The sequence below is a fragment of the Aphis gossypii genome, chromosome X, assembly GCF_020184175.1.
Source record: "Aphis gossypii isolate Hap1 chromosome X, ASM2018417v2, whole genome shotgun sequence".
Lineage (NCBI taxonomy): Eukaryota > Metazoa > Arthropoda > Insecta > Hemiptera > Aphididae > Aphis > Aphis gossypii.
This window is the reverse complement of record NC_065533.1, coordinates 36,746,327-36,769,033: the sequence shown is the minus strand read 5'-3', so window position 1 is coordinate 36,769,033 and position 22,707 is coordinate 36,746,327. Positions and strand designations below refer to the sequence as shown.

The window sequence follows — 22,707 nt, the reverse complement described above, 5'->3', positions numbered from 1 at the left end:
ATTATATTATATTATATTAATATTTAATACGTTCGGTGTGTGCGCCGGCCGAACCGTTTTGAGGGACGACGACGACGACACCGCAAAAGCTCGCCACTACAGACTTTCGTTTCGCCGACACGACGCGAGAGCCGGTGGCGAATAATAATATTTTTTATTATCATCGCGAAAAATGCCGTGGCGGCCGGCGCGTACGAACGGCGCCGTTGTGGAAACGCTGCGGCGGCGACGGTCGTAGTGCGTCCGCGTGTGTGCGTGTGCGTGCGTGCGTACGTGTGCCGCGCGTGCGTAGGCAGTGTGCGTGCGTGTGTGTGTGTGTGCGCCGCCGCCGACGGTGTGCGCCCGCGCCGCAGTGTGTGTCGGTGTGTGTGCGCGTCAGTGTGTGTGTGTGTGTGTGCGACGGCGGCGTTCGTACGAACGCGACGCGCCTTGGGTGAGAGCCGCTCGCAATAATAATATAGCAATCGTGCGTACCGGATAACGTAATAACAATAACGACGACGGCGGCAGTGCAGCAGCAGCACCTCCACACGGTCGCCGCGGCAGCAGCAGCAGCAGCAGATTGGAGCGGCTGCTGTTAGATGCAGGTGGCCACTTTGTTCCGCGAGTCGGCTACTCTACTCGGTGCCGCTATGGAACCCGGTTCGTCGACGGACAGCAATTCGCCCTCTCTGAAGCAACAGCAGCAACAACAGCAACAGCAACAGCAGCAGCAGCAGCAACAGCAACAGCAGCAGCAGCAACAACAACAACAACAGTAAGCGTCGAGCTTTACGGTTTTTTAAATATTTTTCTATTTTTTTTTTTTTTTTTTTTGTCACTATCCCGTCTCATCGTTTTTCTCACGATATTACCTTTTTTTTTTTTTTTTTATATTTTTCCGCGTATATTATTATCACACCTCACGGTCAACCATCATCATCATCATCATAATCATTATTTTTATCATCGTCATCGGTTTATTATCAACACACACGCAGGGGGAGGGGACGACGCGGCCGTCGTGATACGCGTATTATAACAACTCTCTCGTAGTACTACACGCTAGAACGCCCCCGCCCCCGGCCCGGGGGGAGGTGGCGGTGGACGAGGAGGAGACGAAGACAAAGACTGGTTACCTACACGGTTTTCCGTTTTTCCGAGCCGACGTGTGTATGTGTGTGTGTGTGTGTGTGTGTGTGTGTGGGTAGGGGGATCGAGCTCTTGACGGGGGTGTGTGTACTGTGTATAATAATATACGTATACGTTGTGGGCACTCGAGACCGATAGTTGTGCGGTCGTCGTCGGTGTTGGCGTGTGTAGTTTATTTTTTGCCGTTTTTAATAACAATAATATAATATTATTATATAAATATATTATATGCATATTACTTTTTTTTTTTTTCCCACCGGATACGGCTCTTCGGCTTGTCGTGTATGCGTGCAAACGGTACGTGTGTGTGTGTTTGTGCGCCCGTCCGTGTGCCGTGTGCGTGTGTGGACGTGAACGTGTCGTGTGTGTGCAAACTGCAAAGCACACGCGCCAGCCGCCCGATTATACACGGCCGTTTGTCGGTGTGTGTGTGTGTGACTGTTGTATGAGTGAATGTCTGTGACTAGCGAGTGTGAATGTGTGTGTGTGTGTGTGTGAAAAACATAACGCGACGACTATTATAATGTACACTGTTACCTGCGATTTACCCGCACGCACACGTCGTAATCGACGACCCACCGAGGCAGGTAGAGTACTAAATTATACGCATAAATAATAATAATAATAATAATATCGTACCCGGGTAACGCAGTTATAATAACGTCTTTGGCCGACTTCTACTCGTAGTATTATCGTGTACCGCCGTCTAAAGTTATAATAATAATAGTAATAATATGTGTGAGCTATAATATAGTAATCGGTCGGGTCGCACTTTAGCCGGACGACGGTTCGTCGCGAAAGCCGCTAGCACTCTCGGCACGGATTTCAGAGTGCGTCTAGTCTTTTGTTTTTGAGGTGAGCACAAAACTTTCCTCGTCGGTCGCCTCTGCGTAGGCTCAGCGCCGCCACTGGTTTCTTACCTGCGCCTGAGAGTAGACGTTGTCGATGTTGCAAAATCTCGGTAGGTATGTTTTATGCCTTTTTTTCACTACGGTGTTTGGTAACCATGTAAAAAAAAGAAACTCGTGTTTCGTTATCAGTGTATAACATTATGTCAGATTGGTGTATCTTATCTTCATAAATAATTATTTATGTATTTCAGCACACCATTCCTACTAAATCAAGTTACCTATACAATGTGTAACAATATTACTATAAATATTGGAAGGCACTTAAATATAATATCAGTGTTTTAATTATACCATAGCTGTTAAATTAGATATATATATATATACATGTACATACACACTAACTCTACCCATTCCTGTTATGTCATTTTTAGATTGTGGTTCACGCTTTTTGCCTGTTTAATTGTTAATGTTTTACTTGATTAAAGTTTAAACGCAATAAGTAGGATACTTTTTAACATTGAATAAAACAATTCAACTTTAAATATTTACTTAACAACATTATATCAATTATTTAGAATCTATTTGTTTAAAACAGTAAAAATAACTGTTCATTTTGATGTAGGTACTTAAATACTAAATAGTATATTCAAATTATATACCCTTAACTGTTTGAATAATCGAAATAAGTGTTTTGAAGCATTATTTTAAGTACCCAAAAGAATATTAACATAACTCTAAAATCCTTTACATTTTCTGGTTAGTCTCACAAATTAAAACAAGCCATATGCAGTGAGTTCATATCATATTTGAAACACACAATCAGTTGTGGAGATAAATTTACTATAATGTATGTATGTATAATGTATATATATATATATATATAATTTAATAATTACTAACTACTCTTAATTTAGTAATATTTTAGTTTTGATTATTTGAGTATTGTATTAAACTTATTGTTAATAAATAGGAACCTATGTAAGAGTAACCTTGAATTAGGTAAAGTATTGAAGTGGAAAGTCTCTAACTAGCTAAATTTACAATTCTTATACCTAACTGAAATTTTTAGAGCATATTTTTTGAATTTCCAAACTATCTCCTTGAATAAGTATTAAACAGTTTCTTTTTTTAATTGATTGAACCAGTAACAATACTGTCTTAGTACATATTTTGATTTTGACTTTTGGATCATTACCTTTAAGTACTCACAGAATCAAAACTACAATAATTAAAACATCATTATTTACAAAAAAAAATCATTATTGGTAGATAGGTACCTATGTTCAGAATTAAATCAAATTTGTTAAAACTAACTTAAATTCAACTGGCATAATCAAAAAATTTTCCTATAATTCAAAAATATCTTTAATTAATTAAGTACCTATAATTGTTTTATTTTATTTTATTAAATTATAGACATCTCAACAAATACCTTAATGAAACAAATACCAAGTACCTGCACATATCTCTTATTAGGTTCTATTGTTTTAACATTGTGCCTGCTTTTATTTAATTCAATTTTAGAAATGTAAATAGATTCCATTTATAGTTCATAATTTAATCTACTTTGAATTCAAAATATTTGGTTTGAAAGTGAATATTATGTAATTGGTGTAAATGTCAACATATTTATGTTTATTTTAATGATGAGCATTAAAATGTAAATCCATTGTAAGTATTTGTTTAAATAACTGATAAGTCTAATATCTTTAGTTCATGGTTGTGAAAGAAAAGTAACTTATTGTATACCTATACATATACTTTTTGCTAATCTATAAGATTTTTTGTAAATAGTAAATTAATGAATTGAATGCTTTAATGTTTATCTGTTAATGAAAACATTGTACTGATGTTTAATACAACCATTGAGTGATTTATTATAGAATTTTGATGGGTAATAAATTAAACAAACAAATCTATTATATTGTGTAGCATTTCCCTTATTTAAACTAAGTAGGTAGATCATTTAGTATAACAAGTGTTACAATCTTTTTATTTTTATTATTATATATTACTACTTATATATATATATTAAGATAATTAAAAATCCATTATTTAAATAACTATTATATATTTTATGGAACATTTTATTAATTATATTGATAATAATTTCTCCAGCTAATATTAATTATTTACCAAGAAAGATAAAATGAGCTGATAACCATAGATTAGATATTTGTCAAATTATCATAATTTGTTTTAATTAAATATCCCATTCATTAATGTAGTTTAATGATATAATTTTTGAGAGATATCTATTAACAAGGAAAATGTAAATATTGATATTAATATTTAATTTGTTTTTGTTTATTCAATATAATATAATAGTGTTTCTTTTTTATTTTTTTAATGACAAAGTTTAAGCTGAATTTTTTGTTTACACCTATTAATGGATGTTTACCATTTTTTTGGATTTTACTTATTTTGCATAAATTATATCACATTTTGTTAAATATTTTGTTTAAGTAGGTATTAATAAAAAAAAAAAAAAAAAAGGAAACAAATTACTTTAAAGAACAGTAGCTTATATTTTGGACCTTCAACACATTCAGACATAATGTATCTTAATAACAAATTTCAATTCTCAAAATAATTATTCACAGGGTCAGCCTTATGTATTTTGCCACCATAGACAATTTTTAATTTACATTGCCTCGTTCAAAATTTGCCACCTTTATTTTGTTATTGCATTAGGCTGGCCCTGCTTGCTAATTTTCTTCTAAACTTCGTGGTTTTTTATCTTATAGTCTTAAAAAAAAATGTTTATTAGTTGTAATTATTGAATATTAAATAAATTCCAATTTATATCTGTATCAGTCAGTCCAAGTAGTAGTTATTTAATTTGTGTTAGCAAAATGCATTTCACTATACCTAATTATTATACCAACTACAGTTTATTGAGTTAAGAAAAAAGTTTAATCTTAAATAGTTGATAAATTTCATTCAATTTAAATGTATCACATTGATTTAAATGTATCTTTTGTTCTACAGTTTATGTTTAAATAAGCTTTACTGTTATTAAATAATTGCAATTGTTTAATATATGGTTTTACCTTAACAACAATACAATTTATTTTACTTAATAACTTTTATTTAGGTAATTACCTACTTATAATTTAATATGAAAGTACACAAATTCTTGAAAATTTTTTAATAACTAATAGTTACCTATGTTTTATTTTAATAAGTTTTAAGTATGTTAGAGCTCAACTTAACCTAACTACAATAAATTTTGCACATAATAAATTAAATATGTTTACAATACAAAAATATATTATACATAAATATATATATTTGACAAAATTAGATTTAATTAATACAATATTATGTAAGTACCTTATAAGTTATGAGTAAAGTGCCTACTTGATTTTTTTTCAAAATATTTGTAAAATTATAACTATTTAAATAAGCAAATTGAATAAATATAAATAAATAAGTAGTTTCTATAGGTTACATTTATATGTCACTTAAAGAGACATTTTATCATAATCATTACCTATGTAAATATTGACACCTATAATATTTAACTAAATGTTAAATACTTGAAGCTGGGATTATTAATGATAATTTTAAGCTACTTAAGTAAATTAAATAAAAACACAAATTAAATTGGGTAGCTGAAAATCACTTTTTATTTAGATGTTTTAAATAAAGTGAATTACAAGTTCATTGATAAAATATTATTTATTTACAGATTTAATTTTTATTGTACCTAATTAAGACATTGACTAATTCCTTATTTATATATATATAAATCAATTCATTCAGATTATAAAGTAAAACTTAAACACACAAGTAGTTTAAAAAAAAAAGCATTTTTAAGATCAATATTAGGTATATATAATAGTATGAATATACTTTTTTGAAGTAATTTAAATTAAAAATATAATATGTAATCCAGTAGTTGATGTTATTTAAAAAAACATTCAGTAAGATTTTTATATTTATTACCCATAGGTATATTGTTAATAATCAATTTTACTATATTATTATTAAAAAAAGATAACTTACTACAATACTTTCAGCTATGTGTTATTCTATTTGAAAATAGTTAAATCATATTAAAGTTTTCAAAATAATTAAAAGATCAGGTATATCAAATATTTATTTACCAAAAAAAATTGACATTTCTATTTGTTCAAATATTGACTTTTATATGCAGTTATTTAAAACTTTATGTTAATTATAATTCATGAAGTAAAAATAAATTTACAAATATAAGTATTATTTAAAATAGTGTTTTAATATTATATACTATAATAAGATTAAATATAGTATACAGGCCAATGATGAAGCTTTTGCATTTTATTAAATGTGATTAGATTTATAGGTAGTAAATTATTTATGCATGTAAATAGGAAAAGTTTTAGTATTATTTTATGGCAAGTATTTAAAAATGCTGTACTTAATTTGAGTTATTATAGATTAGTCAAAAAAAAGTAGTCAATATTAAGCGTTTCAATTTATTCACTTTTCTACGTTATTGTATACGAAGAGTACCTATGTATATATACTGAGTGTACGTGTGACTAGATTTCCAAAAACGGGTTCCATGTTTTTTATCTTTCGTCTGTACATTTTATTTTTCAAAACGGGTTGGATCGACTTGCCCGATCGCGGTTACGGTTGGAGGAGGCGAGTTGTAGCGTAATGAATTGATGCTAGACACAGGTATGGTGTAATATAGCTCCGACTTTCCGTTTTCGAACCGACTCCGTGCCGAATAAAAATACCTCTACCTATCTGATATGTGAACAATTCTACGTTTTTTAGAAATTCTTATCGCGTTTAATACACAACAGTCATAATAATATATTATTTTATCATCCAAATAATAATAATAGTACCTATTATAATATTATTATTGCGTTCCTAAAAAATGTTTCATGCGATCGAATGTGGTGTGCCCGCATCGACCGACACGGTCGTGCGCGTGCGCGTGTACACATTGGCCGTGGCGTAGCGCAAGTTGGGGGCTACTACATCGGCGGGCATACACGCACACTAATTATTATCGTTTACACGTCATATGGCTACGATATCGCCACAACATTAATTTTGTCCGCTTTCGACGCTATTTCTCTCGTTGATGATTCGTTACCGAACCAAACCAGAGGCCGTCGATTAAAAAACAAACACACACACATATCACGTAATATCATTATCTGTACGAAACGTGCAACGTTTCTTGGTTAGTTTTTTATACTCCTCATCAGAGGAGACATTGATAAAGACAAAATATCCCTTCGGTTATCGTCATCGCTGCCTCCTATTATATAGTCATAAATTCGTCCTTTTTACCAATTTCTGTCGTCGCATAATTATTATTGTAGTTTCGACATGTACTCGAGACGTGGTGACCCGTTCTTATACGATATAATAATATTATTATGTATTCTTCGTCGCATCGCTATGTACATAATTTATCATTATTATTATTATGTCATCTTCGCTCGGAGAATAATAATATCTTCATTACCTTCCGTTTTGTTTAACCGTGTTCCCCCTTTTCAATTTCATCTCTCTCGTTATCTGTACAGAGAGGCTTAACCTAATGTATATATTATTTTTGTTATTATGTTGTTGCCGATGTTGCTTCTGCTGTTGTTCTTGTTGTTGTCATTGTTGTCTTACACCGTGCCTCTTTAAAAATTTTATGCTACAGCAGTAATAATGTACTAGTCCGTCGAGTGGTTTAAAAATCGATTAGTAATAAAAGTGATTGTAGCAGATTCGGTTTGCTATATAGAGAACGTGTATGCGTTGGTTCTAATAATAAGAATAATATGTTGACGATGCTATAATATTCTTAACGCGTGACAACGGGGTTTTTGGGTGTGTGCAAAATGTCAGCGTCTCTTGTCGACGGCGAAACGCGAAATGCTTGTACAGGATGTGCGTATGTCCCTCGGTGTTCCGGATTTTCAAGTGGCGGGGACTATGGAAACTCCATCACCCCGCCACCGAAAAGAGCTCCCGGACGCCGTAGGATACCACCATCATATACACACAGCTTTCAAAAAAAAAAAAAAATTAATCAATAAACTTCCTCGATTATACACCACCACCACCACCGCCCCCGTCACTACACCACTCACCAGCAGGGATGATTTAAACTACACATTCGCGATACACGCATGTATTACGTTTTCGGTTATAATAAAAATACATTGTAATAAATATATGTGTTGTCATCGTGTCGTCTGTCTGTAATTGAGCCTGTTGGCTTGTACCGATTATATACTTATGTAGTTAATTGCATGAAAAAAAACAATTTACCTATATGTGCTTGTAAAACCTCTTGGCCCTAATCATTCCCGATATTATTACAATTAATAAATAGGTTCTTTGTTTTTTCTAATAAACTATAAAAGTATAATATATCTATATATTGATATAGTCCCTAGCTCATAACGATTGTAAAACATTTTTATCTCTATGTAGTCTTTAGTAATATAATATACAAACAATATTCAATGTTAGGTTAGGTTTATATTATACAAGTTACAAGGTACAAGTTTTAATCATTTCAAAATAATTGTTTCCAATTATACCATCTACTAGATTTTTAGAATTAGTTAACCAATTTTCTGTAAGTACTGAAAACTTATTTTATTTTATTAGGTATCAAATCCATATTATTCAGGATGGCGGTTATTTATTGGGTTTGTTATTAAATTATTGACGTTTCAATTGTACATCATACTTTTTTATGAATATCGAGTTAGCCCTTAATTGCTTGTTATTTATTTAAAAACCGAAACAAGTTTAGTCTGGTTAGTAGTTTACTCACAGTGGGTATTAATAATAAGAAAACGCGGTGTGTATAACAATCCGAGGTACTTTATTGCTTATATATCTGTATAGGTGCGTTTAAAAAACTTTTTCACTTTGAAAACTTTACTTGCAAGTTGCAACACGGTGTACCAATAAAACTCTTTACAGTATTTCTAACGGTTGTTTCAGTTTGACGTATAAATGTATAATATCATGTATTGTGTACCTAATAATATCGTAATAAACAGCCGACTCGATTGTGTGTATTCGTTATCAAATATCATTAAATTATTTTTATTTTCTTCACTAGACAGCGAAATAGGCACAACTAAATATTCCGTTTTGAGTGTGTACCGTTTGGAATGCACTCTGACAAATTTTTATTTTTATTTTTTTGAAAAAACCCCATACCCCGCTAAATAATAAGTTCAACGACCATTAATCCCCGGTGGCGTTCAGTTCTCTACGACCTCTGTTCCTGCAACCCTGTGCACGTATCCTGACCAGGTTGCCTGTTGTGTTGGCCGGAATCATAAATCAATACACCCTGCCGCGTGCGCCGCCGCCACCACCCAGTTCGCTAATCTCCCTCTTTCTTATTCCCCCCTACACACCCGCCAACCCTTCGACCCATCATATACCCGACGCCGCCTCTCCTCACCACTTCGGCACAGCTCTTCCCCTCATTCCCTAACCACTCCCACCATCACACAGATGTCCCGTACTCTCGTGTGTGCAAAACTAACTCGTTTAACGTCGGAACCAGTACCGAACTTTTGATCAAACAAAACCAGATAGAATAGTCCTAGTACGATATAATATCTCCGTCAAGTCGTTAAGTCGAGAACTGTTTTGTTGACAATATTTTATCGATTTAGTTATAAGTTTCGGACGATAGATCTGAATGTAAAAAATGGGAAAGAAAATAATATTGTACAGTGCTTATGTCGGTCGGGTTTCAAGAGCTTACGCCATAACTTATGCGTATTATTATCATAGATATTGATGTAGTGTATAACAAAACCGCGGATAGGAACATCAGTCTATCGTACGAAATCCTCTCACTATACATGCACCAGCAATACTGTATTTGGAATTTGAGTCGTTCATTATTCTACTCGATTCATAGAATATTATTGTATAATAAAATATAATAAATATTAATTCACTTATTTTGATGCGAGTCTATATGTTTTACTATTATCCATCAAATATCTAATGTGAAATATTAAAAAAATTATTCATTTTTTCCCCATGACCTATAACGTGAAAGTTATCTATCGACGTGTGAACGGAAAGCTATCATTCTACTGTAATACTATTGCTGGGGTAGAGTCCATTCCATAATGTTATATAATCGTCCGTGGGTATGAACTTTTGAATAAAAAAAACTACTTAATGCGTGTTTATGATAATCGTTGTTAGGTACGTTCTCTGGGCGTCTGAGTAGTACGACGCATATTATTACACGTTCCTCCGTCAAAATGTTCTCGGAAATAATATAACACACGGTCAACACCTACCTACCCGCAATAATGTGTTCAATAAATTCTCGTTTTCAAATCGACCGTATTTCTTCGTCTTATTATTTATTCAATGAGTTTTGTTTCAATATTTAATTCGTCCCTTTTTAATGCAGAAATTCCGTTTCTTAATACTTTTGTTTTGGTTGTATTGGTGTGGCGTAAGCACTAAATTTAATATTCAATATTTGAGTGTAGACAACAATATCATCAAGATTCTTATAAAATAATTTCTATAATAATGAAGGATTGAATTCAATGCGGATGTGTCGTATTATTAGTTTTTGTCGTTATGTGCTATTACATAACATTATTAGAGTGCAGGTATATAGGTTGTAACTTGAATTTGTTAGGTTAAACCTAGTTTATGATGTTCTCGATGTATTAAAACTATTTCTAGATGTAGGTACAAAATAATTGGATGCTTGTATTTATAACTCAGTCTTTGCAGTAGGTATAACATATTATGTAATACGTCATATTATTGTTAATTTAAATTTAAAAAATATTCTACACAACAATTTTGTTATTTTTCTATGATATTAATTTTTGTAAATTATTAGCTATAGCAAAAGTGTTTCTTGAAAAACTAACAATTTAACATAGGTACTTGATATTAAATTAACCTTTAATCACACTTCAGTAAAACATTATTTTATGTTTATGTTTAATTTTTTTTTTTAAACTAGTAGAATTTATACCAAGTAACCAATTCCTATTCTAGCCTATTTTTTGAATGTATGACTTACCATTAAATTTTAACTAAAAATAATCATATCAATTCAACATACTAGTTCTATTGACTTACTTGACTCTCGAGTTGACTCTTGTAAACAATTCATTTTTTCTTCTTTTTTATTTATCATTGACCGATTAATGTTATTAATTGGTTTATTTTAAAATATGTGCAGGTCTAACAATTATGGTAATTGTGATGTTGTTAACAATGGACCTCAGCCAGCATCTTCTGTAAAACAAGAATCTGCGTGTGCGGATGATGGATATGAAACAAGTGGCGGTGGTACTGATGCTGAACAAGCTGCAGCTAAACATTCCGCCGCAGTAGCCGTTGCAGCAGCTACTGCTGCAGCTGCAGCCGCAGCAGCTCAGCATCATAATAATATTATGAATCAGTTACCTCCAATGCATCATCATCAACAACAACATATGAATACACACATGCATCCACATCACCATGGTCATGCTCATCATCATCATCAAATGAACAACATGCAACAACACCAAATTAAGTATGATATGCCGGATGATCCATACAGTTTTGTTGATGAAGAAATGCAGCATCATAGCCAACAAAACTTGCAATATACTGAAGAAATGATTTTACAACACATGCCAAAGAAGCGAGGCAGGAAGAAAAAATTTAAACCCGAAGATCAGATGAGGTAAACTAATCTATTATTATTATTATTTGTCATTATCAAATGTATATTTAAGACACATAATTTATGTTTAGTTTGCAATGCTTAAACCCTGATCAAGCATTTGGGTTAATGCAACATATGTTGCCAAAAGATAAATTGTTGACAAATCCTTCCAAAGTATACAAAGAAAGAAAAAAACATGACCGTTTTAATGGCATGCCTGAAGAAGAGGTATCAAAGCGCACTTTACCTGACCATCTTACTAATAATTTGGATATTGTGATTGTGAGTATAATAAATTTTGACTACTGTTACTTTATATATTCTATTTTGTGATGAGATATATCAAATTTTTCATATCGGCATTAGATTATTAAAAATTGTACCTATATATAATATTATTATTAATATCATCTTGTCTTTTTACATTTTAAGTCTAATTACTGTTGTATGTTTTATAAACTTAAAAATATTTAATTACTTTTTTTATACAAGAATAAAATGTTAAGTTAATTACCTTATTGAACTTTAATTTTTTTTTTAGATTGGTATCAATCCTGGTTTATTTGCTGCTTATAAAGGTCATCATTATGCAGGTCCTGGAAATCATTTCTGTTAGTAAATACATATTATTTTAAATAAGTTTGATTTTATACACAATAAATTATGGGTACTGTACTTAATTTATTGACAGTTTTGTATATCATATGGCTAACTTATTTTATTTTACATTTATAGGGAAATGTTTATACCTATCTGGTCTTACACCAGAACCTATGACTGCTGATGATGATTATAAACTACTTCAAAATGGTATAGGTTTTACCAATATGGTAGAGCGAGCTACAAAGGGTAGTGCTGATCTCACAAGAAAAGAAATTAAAGAAGGTTTGTTTTCTATATTTATTTAAATGCATCATTTTAAATTTTGTAAATATTCAATATAGTGAGTTCCAATGTACTATACATTATGATATTATCTCAACTAACATACAACATTTTCTACTATTTTTTTTTTAATTAGAAATATAGGTAGCACCCAATACTTATATATTTTATAATTGCAAGTAACTAAATTTAACCTTCATAAGTATCTCTTGAAAATAATACAAATCAATTTATTCTATATGTTTACTTTTCAATTAAAAATTATATTAAATGTATGTATACATTCATGTTTATAAAATCATCCGTATTAGAAATGTTATTGGCAAAGTTAATAATAAACTTTATTTTTTTTTCTAAAATTAAAATGTCAAAAATTGTAGATGGGTATTTCACAAAAATTTTATTGTAAAGTAAATAAAAATTTAAAACATTATTTTTGATCCACAGCATACTAAATCAACTTATTAAACTATTAGTATTATGTTCATTAATCAAAAATTATTTATTTTCATTCACATTTTTTTTTATGTATCTACAGTTTTTATCTACTTCTTCAATAACAAATAGTAGAAATTAAACAAGAATGAAAATATTCTATAACTGAATTTAACAATTTATAATTTTTTTTTTTCACTTTAGGAAGTCAAATTCTTCTAGAAAAGCTACAACGATTTAAACCAAAAATTGCAGTATTTAACGGAAAACTTATTTTTGAAGTGTTTTCCGGGAAAAAAGATTTTACATTTGGTCGTCAACCAGAACTTGTTGATGGAACAAATACGGTAAACTTATTTATTTATTAATAGTGTTTAGTATTTATATCCTGACTTTGCTAACTTTATTTTCAATATATATATATATATATTTTTTAATATTATTTTTTCAATTTATTTTCCTGAATTAATTAATTTTCAATTCATTAAGTTATGCTAGCTCAAGGATACTTCTATTGTGCATCATACCTTCATATTTATAACTAAAATATTCTTTTGTAGTACTGAAGACGTAATTTAATACTAGTTTAAAAAAATAAATAAATAGATACTTCTTATTTTAGTAACTTTGTATGTCACATCATCAGTACTGGACATAGATATTAGCATTGGTGATGTCCACATTGTTATTATATTATGTACTAAGTGTTTAAGTTAACCATATGTATTGTGGATAAAGTTCTTTAATTGTTTCATGTCATAGGTAAAATCAATCGTTAAAATAATTTTCACCAATACTTAACAAAAACATATTTTCATTAACACGACCATGAAGATTGTAATTTTATTTATGGAAGTAAACTTAAATAATTTAAAATTTAATAATATTACATATTATGAATATATTTTATGTCATGCATCAATTAATATTTTTTTTTTACAATTTTTATAGTATATGTGGGTAATGCCATCATCTAGTGCCCGATGTGCACAATTACCACGAGCAGCTGATAAAGTTCCATTTTATGCTGCATTAAAGAAGTTTCGAGATTATTTAAATGGTCTGGTGGCTGAAATTGATGACAGTGAAGTGGTTTTCTCATTTACTAAATTAAAAAATTATTATGAGCCAGATATCAAAGAAGAACCTAAAGATGAAGTGCCATCTGTGTATTTCAATAATTATAATTCTGTTGTTGAAAACCAAGAAACAATAGAAAATATTGCTGATATCAAGGATGAACCACCTGTGGTACAAAAGAAGAAACGAGGGCGACCGAAGAAAATAAAAACTAAAGATGGAGCACCCGAAGAAGTGAAAGTTAAGCGTCCTAAACCTCAAGTAGTGGATGAACGAGAAGGCATGCCTAAAAAGAAAAGAGGCAGACCGAAAAAAATTAAGCCTGATCCAAATCAATTACCACCAACAAATAATGTTGTGCCACCAGTTTTATCTTGTGAACACAGTAACCCATCAACACAATTATCAAATTGTTTCTCTCCGCCAATTCAGTCTCCAATGAACTTATCACAGTTATATGGAGGAAATAATGTTATAAATAATATATATAACAACCAAAGCTCTTCTCATTCACCTATATCAAACAGTGGGGGTGGTGGTGGAAGTGGTGGTGGTGGAGGCAGTAGTGGTGGAAATAACAATCCAAATTTTCACCATCACCGTTCGCCTATTCAATCGCAACAACATAGGTATTCTCAATCACCACAAGCTCCATCCTTCACACATTCTGATTTGTCCTCAGAAATCAGTGCAGCTATCTCTTCAGAACATAATTTAGGATCACGATCTCCAGCCTCACCTAGTTTGGGTCCACCTGATTTCGAGCCACCAGCTAGCCTGCTGGCCGAAGATAATAGTCCTCACAGTAGTCAGCACAGTGGTGGTGTAACCAAAGAAGATCTTATTGGAGTTGACCAACATTCTAGACCTTCTCAAATGGAATGCCAGTTTAATAATTCCGTCGGTGGGCCTCAGCAACCACAAAAAACTAATACAAAGATGGATATGCATCATTATCCTCAATCACATGGATATGATGAATATTCAGGCAATGTAGAGTCTGTAGCAGGGTCTCCGGCCTATCCTCCAGCAGAATCTCCAGTTTATCCTCCACCACCAACTGGATATCCACAACAACAACAGCAGCAACAGCAGCAGCAGCAACAACAACAACAACATCCACATCAACAAAAGTTAACAAATAATCAAGATGTTACAGCAAAAAGCTTATCAGGTTTGGAATCTTTAGTTGAACAAATTCCTAATATGAATGATAGTGATGTACAGCATAGTGGACATCATCATCATCATCATCAATATATGGATGAATCAAACTCAGGTTACATGCCTAATGATTACTCATGTTCTCCCTCATTAAATTATTCTTATTCGTCATCACCTTGTGCACCCCAAGGAAATATGAACAACTTTTCAGTAAGTTCATTAACAAATGGGGCAAATCATCATCATCAACAAGCAACAATGTCTCAACCATCAACATTTTCCGTTAGCAACCTTACATCTTCATCGTACCCACCACCACCGCCTACAATAAATTATAATCATCATCATTCTGGTGGTGTTATGATGGACATGGATAGACTACAACAACAGTACCAACAGCCATACAACAATCAGTATGCCAGCTCAATGCAATTTAATGGGGGATTAGGACCACCTGGAAATGGATATTCACACAACACACATAACATACACATGCCAACTCCAAATTTCCCTTACCCCCCTCAAAACTCCATGTCATATGGTAATAACAATAGTGGTAATGGAGTTTCACCTTATATTCAATCTAGTGGTGGGTATTTGTCTGTTAACCGAATGGATATTGGATATGGTGGTGGTAACTATTAAACTCGCGGAAACGCTGTAAAAAGACTGCGATATTTTCTCTGATATTTTTTCAACCATCGCATTGTATTAATCTCTTTTATCAATTGTTTATAATAATATTATTTGTAAATATTATAATACTTGGTTATATATTCAGGGAACGGTTCATTGACAACTTGTATGCAACTATGAGAATAGTTTGAGTTATTTTCTCTCATGATATTTATCTTTTATCAATCATATTACTTTTCTTCATATCCTGAATTCGATTTAATAAATTGTAAATACTCATAGTTTACTTTAAAATTTTTATTTAATAAATTTGAGTAAAATAATACGCCGAAGTTACCACAGAGTATTAAATTTACTAACTTCGTATACAATGGCACATTAGAATCTTATTATAAATTATATTTTTCTCTTTTTATGAAAATTCTACCTTTAAAAAAAAATAATCTGTTAATAAAACTATTCTCTATTTGTTCGGCGATATCGTAATTTTGCGATTTTAACTCGAATTTGTTCAATGTCATCTTTTTGCTCAACCAATATTATTGTTATATTATTAGAGTAATACAATATTTTCACGTTACCAATATTTATCCTCCTAAGTATTTTTTGTTTTCGTGTACATTGGTATTTTATTTGTTCAAATGGTTCGTGGGTTCCTATCAGTTGATTTATGATGTGTCCGAAAGTATTGTGATTATTATATACATTTTGACTGGGTTTGTGCAATTAAATCAGTTACCTCCGGTTCGTATAGATTAAATTGGTCAAGAACCGCCAAATTCATGATAATATATATAAATAATAAAATGTTATAGAGATAGAATATATCAAATTGATAAATTTGACTTAGATTGGACATTCCAAAAAAAAAAAAAAAAAGGAACTTTTAAAGTTGATAAATGTATGTAATAAATCATAATAAAAATTTGATACAAAAATCACTGTGTTTCACAACTGTTTCACTTTTAATAATTTTGTAATGTACAAGAATTATTTTATTTCAAAACAATGGTTTTACCTCCCAGCAAATATCCAATTTCATCTGATAATATTATTGCGAAACTCTAAAAAGATCACACTTTATTGTAACTATATTATTTAATTAACTTAGGAAAATAACAACTTCTAAGATCTATATTTAATTAATAAGTATAATGTTCTATATTCGCATTCTGAAACTGCATAGATCATGTATGTCAGTTATTATTTATTTAACACTTTTTCATTCGATTTCTATGTTTTAGTTTACACCATTAGTAGAATTTTAAGTGTATATTATATAATAAAAATTAATTAATAACATAAGATGAGCAAATATAATAGCATAGTAAAAGTATTATATATACAATCTGTAATGAGAGAAGACATTTTGCTTATTGAATGAACATAATTTGATTTTAAATGTGCTAAAATGAAAAATAATACCCATTTTTCTATTGAATTTTTAAAGATTTTGTTAAAATATAGTGTTTGTATTTAAAACCAAATTATTAATGACTTCTAAAAAATGTCTATATTAAAATGAGAGTATGATGTATGAGTGTATATAGGGGGCTTTGGGGACTTATCCACCGCCCTGTGGGAATCTTAGCCCCCTCCCCCTAAAATTTTTATCCATCTAAATTAAAAATTGTGAATTTTTAAAAACTTGATTTTACAAATTGATTGATAAAAAAAAAATTCAATCAGATTTTCAGTTCTATTTATCTAATTATTAATACATTTATTAATTTTTTCTTTGTTTTCATATATATAAAATCTTCATTAGAACTAAATGTTATAAAAAAAATAAAAATTGTTAGACCATATTAATGTGTCAAATTTAATGAAGGATAAACAATATTCAATGTACATTTATATTAATATCAAAATGAAACTTCTCTAATCTCTATTCATTTATTATTTTCTCCGTTACCATTTTGCGAAAATAACATTACAATCCCTATTATATTCTTTCTTTGTTCTTTGTTATACTTATATAATATATATACATACTTACTATATATATGTATTTAATTATTTAAAGAAACATTTACGAGAGTAGACTTGATATTATAATTTGCTTTGTAGTTAAATTATATTTAATTTGTTTTTATTATTATGATTATTATTATTATACCAATTATTTCAATAGCTCTTAAAATATGTTACAATTATTTTTTGTTTGTTTTTTAATAATTATTGAATTTTAATTTTACAATTTTATGAATATATGATCCCTATAAATTTTTTTTTTGTTGAATTTTATGTTTAATACGTAAAAACAATGCATTATACCATCTTTAATACAATAATTCCTATCTATATTATTTAAAATGAATAATACATATTTGTTTCAATTATTTCTCCCAGTTCTCTTTTGACTTTCATATAAGTAATATAATATATGTGTACTGTAATATTATTCTCTGTAACAGGGTTAATAATGTTACAGTACATTTAATAAAATCTGTAAGACATACTTTAAGCTTAGAACAAAACGTGCCAAAGGATAACACACAAATTGTATACAACTAATATTATGATGTGATTTGGCTCAATTTCGTTCCTTATTTTTATCTTGTGTGCGCGTGTATTTGGTCAATGTTTTAGGGTTCATTAGATTGTCTTATTTTGTTATTGTTTTTTGACTTGCATACCCATAGTATTTTTTTTTAAACCTTGTTAGTGTTAATTCATTCAATGTATTATTTCAATAGTTATGTTGTTAAAATTGTTTTTTTTTTCAAATGTTTGTTACTCTACATTTAGCTATTTTTGTGTAAAATTATAACTTATGGGGACTAAAATGGCAAACTATTCATCATTAAATAACATAATATAACTTTGCAAAAATCTAAAATTATTACACACAACTAACATATCTTTTTGTTACTAAAAATCACTTCAGACATTTTTGTTTTTATGAATACAGATATAATAAAGATCATACAACAATTGCACTAAATAAAATAAAATAAATTATAACAGATCGATTTAATTTATTTGTAACTGTGTAAAAATGAATTGACTGATTTTTAATCAGAATTTCATAATTATAAATATTCATTTTTTTATCATATATAATTTTAATTTCTATACATAGTCATTTCCAATGTGTTAAATGAATTAATAAAACAAATCTATGATTTATGTAGCAAAAAACAATGCTTTTTCTAAAATAATTAAATTATTTATCTAATAAATAAATAAAGTAAGATCAAATTATACAATTTCATTCATTTTTTTTTCATATTTATACTAATTTTATGTACTTATGAAATTCAAATAAAAAGCAAAGATTAATAATATAGACAAAAAACTTGAGAAATAATCACTGTGAAACACTAAACATACTCCTATTTGAAATCTCATTTTTATTTTATCCTTTTAAGATGTATGTACAACGTTTCATTTCAAAATAAGTATGTGTTTAATACTATTATAAATATTTATATATTTCACATTGTAACTATTATCCATACTCAATTTTTTTAAGTTTAGACATTAATATAATTATTTTAATTTTAATAATTTCATATGATTTAACACTAAATACATATAACATATTTAGAACAGATATCTCCCCTTGTATTACCTAATAAAAGTTTTAATGTCCAGTTACAAATATGTATCTCATGTGAAATTATGAACTCGAAATTAACCATAGTTACCTAATGGTCAAGCAATTTCCTAATATATATGCATACAATAATTCATAATTTTGTGTATATTATTAATCTTATTAACAAAAATCAGTTAAACAAAAATACTATTTGTATTGTTATGATATGCTATTCATAGCATATTGTAACAATAATTTTAGTATTTTATTATTGCATCAAGCCGACATTTTTGATTCCAAGACTTAACCAACTTTTGACTAAAAAGAAAAAATGTACATTGTGTATGATATATAAACGAAACAAGGTGCATTTTGAATTTTTATTTCTTTTTTAGAAATGTATCCTAGTATTAAACTGTGAATATTTTTCTGATTATTTATTTGTTAATAGTTGAATAGCCAGAAGGAGCTATGTATTGCCTTGGGTCTATTGTATTGTATGATATAATTTAATAAAATAATATCGTTTTAGTCTTATTGTTTTATCTGTGGAGTTGAATTGAAAATTTAAATGCATAATGCTGTGTAATTATCATATTTATCATATTATTATTTTAAATATATGAAGCGTCACATTCAGGAAATTGATTAAATTATGTGTATATAATACTTGTATCTATGTTTTTTAATTAATAAAACTATTTGTATTTATATTTACGTCAGGATAATATTATTGTTTTGATATATATTATAATTATAATAATAATTATTATTACTTATTATATTTAATTATTTACTATCCATAAACAATAATTGTAAAATATCTTTGAAAAATGTTATAATGCAATAAAAATTGAAAACAATGAAAAAAAAGTCAAATAAATAAGTAATCTATACGAACAACATTTAAATACTTAAATTAACCTAGAGCTGGGCATTAACTAGCTAAAAAGTTACTTTTAAAGTAACATTCTAACTGAACTCGTATTTGGTACTTAACATAAATTAATTTTAACTTAATACATCAAGGAATGAAAAATAATTTGATATTATTATTCATTTTTTTTTTTTTTTTTGTTTATAAAATTAATCACCAATAAATTGTATTATTGACCACCCCACCTAGTATATTGAAATTAAGTTATGATGTACCTATTATTATTTAAGATTTTCATTGATAATAATACTAGTATGTCTTGAAAAAAATATAATATTTTAACAGAAATATAAATATTTGGTCATGACGTCATGGTTGTATCTTGTATCCAAAGAATTACAATTAAAAAAAACTCAAGGTGATGATAATACTTGCCGAAATTTTATTACTATACCCAATACATACATAAGTAATAATATAGTCTATATTATTGCTTAGTCATTGAATTCAAAATGTTGATAATTGTCAGAAGAATAAGAAACTGTTTTGAATTTGTATGTTGGGTAGATCAAAATAAATATTTATATTATTTGGTTTCCTAAAAATAAATAATTAAAATTAAAAATGAATTGAAAATTTTCAATATTTAAAAAAAAAAGTATGATGAAATAAAACCACATAACTGAATAATAATAATATATCTTTTTGATATTAACAATGAAAAAAATTCGTACTAATTTTGATTATTTGTATTCCATTTTTTGAGTATTCTGGATTTAAAACTGTAAATTTAAATAAATTGATATTATCGTTCTTATAGTATGTAGATACAAAATAATATTGTTAATTTATTAAAGAAATTCAGTTATGGATTGTATTATATATGTTAAGATGCAAAAAAATATTGTGCCTATTTAGACCTAATAATTGTCCCACAAAAATGAAGGAATTTGGTTACTATATTTTTTTTCTTTTATATTGAAACATTATTGAACAAAAATATGTTACCTGTTGTCAGGCAATATTATCTTATATCATTTTGAGAGGACTGAATTAGTCACTATCATTTAGTGATTATAATTACAGTATAATATTCATTAAAAACTTGTGTGTACGGATGTGTAGGTGCCGATTAAAAGTAGGTATACCATTCACGAAGGTAGAAATTCACTTTAAATCTTAAATTTAATCATGCTGTATTCACAATCATTTTAAATGAAAAATAAAAAAAATTATATACTCCGTAATTAAGTTAATACAAAATTGTAATTTCAGGTAACCTAACTAGGTTGAGTGTTGAGTGGGAGAGATTATTAAAATAATCCAGCCACGTTTAAGTTAAATTAATAAATAAATTTTAATACCTTGAATAATAATAAATATAATATGACAATATTATATTGTCACATCCATACAATGTAGGTACTTAAGTGTCATCTCAATAGTATACTTTCCTTATAAATATTAATCTACAGATGTTAATTGAAGGGCTTGCTGCAAAAAAATCACATATAAATTATTTATTTTTTTATTTTTCGTGATAATGATATTTCTTTTATATTGATTAAATGTTAGCTACAATTAATTATGTTATATTTTGTTAATTATTCTTTATATATTGACACACAATGTTGTCAATTATGAACTTAAGCTTTTTACATTATTACTTAAGTGCCTATTTAAATTATATTCTCGATATTACCTACATTTTTTGCAACATATTTAAGCTTTTAAATCATGGAATTATCTGAACATGTCTGACATAACATTTTGTATATAAGTACATTCTATGTAAGTACCTAAAAAAAATGTATATCCTTTTTTGTGAATTATGTACCTATTAAATTAAAAAATGAGTGTTCAATGTAATAATTTAAGACATAGGTACCGGAATCGCCTACTGTCTGCCATTGCTAACCGTGTTCTTGATGGCAATCTATTTGACTGAAATTTTAATATTTATTACCGCAAAATTACAAGCTAGACAAATATGTCTTAATAAAATAGGTATCTACTAATAAATATCGTCCACTTAAAATTGTTTGTCAGTCTAAAGATGAAGCTGTAACCTGATTGTTTTTGAATTAGGTACTGCCAGGAAGAACGAAAATGTATTTAGTTCTTTCCGCGAACCTCATAATGTAATATTATAGTAGGTATCTAATTAATATAAACCATAATATAATTATTCTTAAGTATAATTAATATTAGATATTAAAAATATTCTAAACCTAAAAGTAAAAATAAATGTAGGTACTGTAGGTAATAAGTTAAATTAATTTTCAACGATATATTGCTTTGCTACTATCCATTTTTTTTTAAGTCTTCTTTTGTAGGAGCTCTCCTGGATAAATTTCTCAAGGAAAAACAATAAATCTATTCGTTACTCTAAAATAATAAATGTACCTACTATTTTCAT

At 29.0% G+C, this 22,707-nt stretch overlaps 1 protein-coding gene across 4 annotated transcripts; it reads left to right on the top strand.

The window, feature by feature from the left end:
- Window positions 1–463: 463 nt before the first annotated feature.
- On the top strand, window positions 464–20,124 carry LOC114132970 (GATA zinc finger domain-containing protein 5). Of its 4 annotated transcripts, none has more exons than XM_050208044.1 (7): window positions 464–757; window positions 11,194–11,685; window positions 11,757–11,949; window positions 12,209–12,278; window positions 12,403–12,552; window positions 13,192–13,334; window positions 13,939–20,124. In XM_050208044.1, exons 1-7 carry the CDS (start codon window positions 582–584, stop codon window positions 15,874–15,876), a joined length of 3,162 nt encoding a protein of 1,053 aa, XP_050064001.1. In that variant the 5' UTR covers window positions 464–581; the 3' UTR covers window positions 15,877–20,124. The 4 variants fall into 4 exon arrangements, with proteins under 4 accessions (XP_050064001.1, XP_050064003.1, XP_027854382.2 ...); XM_050208046.1 differs by lacking the exon at window positions 464–757 and adding an exon at window positions 834–1,718; XM_027998581.2 differs by lacking the exon at window positions 464–757 and adding an exon at window positions 1,737–2,096.
- Window positions 20,125–22,707: the final 2,583 nt, after the last annotated feature.

Excerpts from the sequence above, each read along its gene's own strand:
- LOC114132970 (XM_050208044.1), top strand. The coding sequence starts at position 582 with ATGCAGGTGGCCACTTTGTTCCGCGAGTCGGCTACTCTACTCGGTGCC. Across the intron at positions 758-11,193 it reads CAGCAACAACAACAACAACA|GTCTAACAATTATGGTAATT; the intron begins GTAAGCGTCGAG and ends AAATATGTGCAG. Across the intron at positions 13,335-13,938 it reads TTGTTGATGGAACAAATACG|TATATGTGGGTAATGCCATC; the intron begins GTAAACTTATTT and ends CAATTTTTATAG.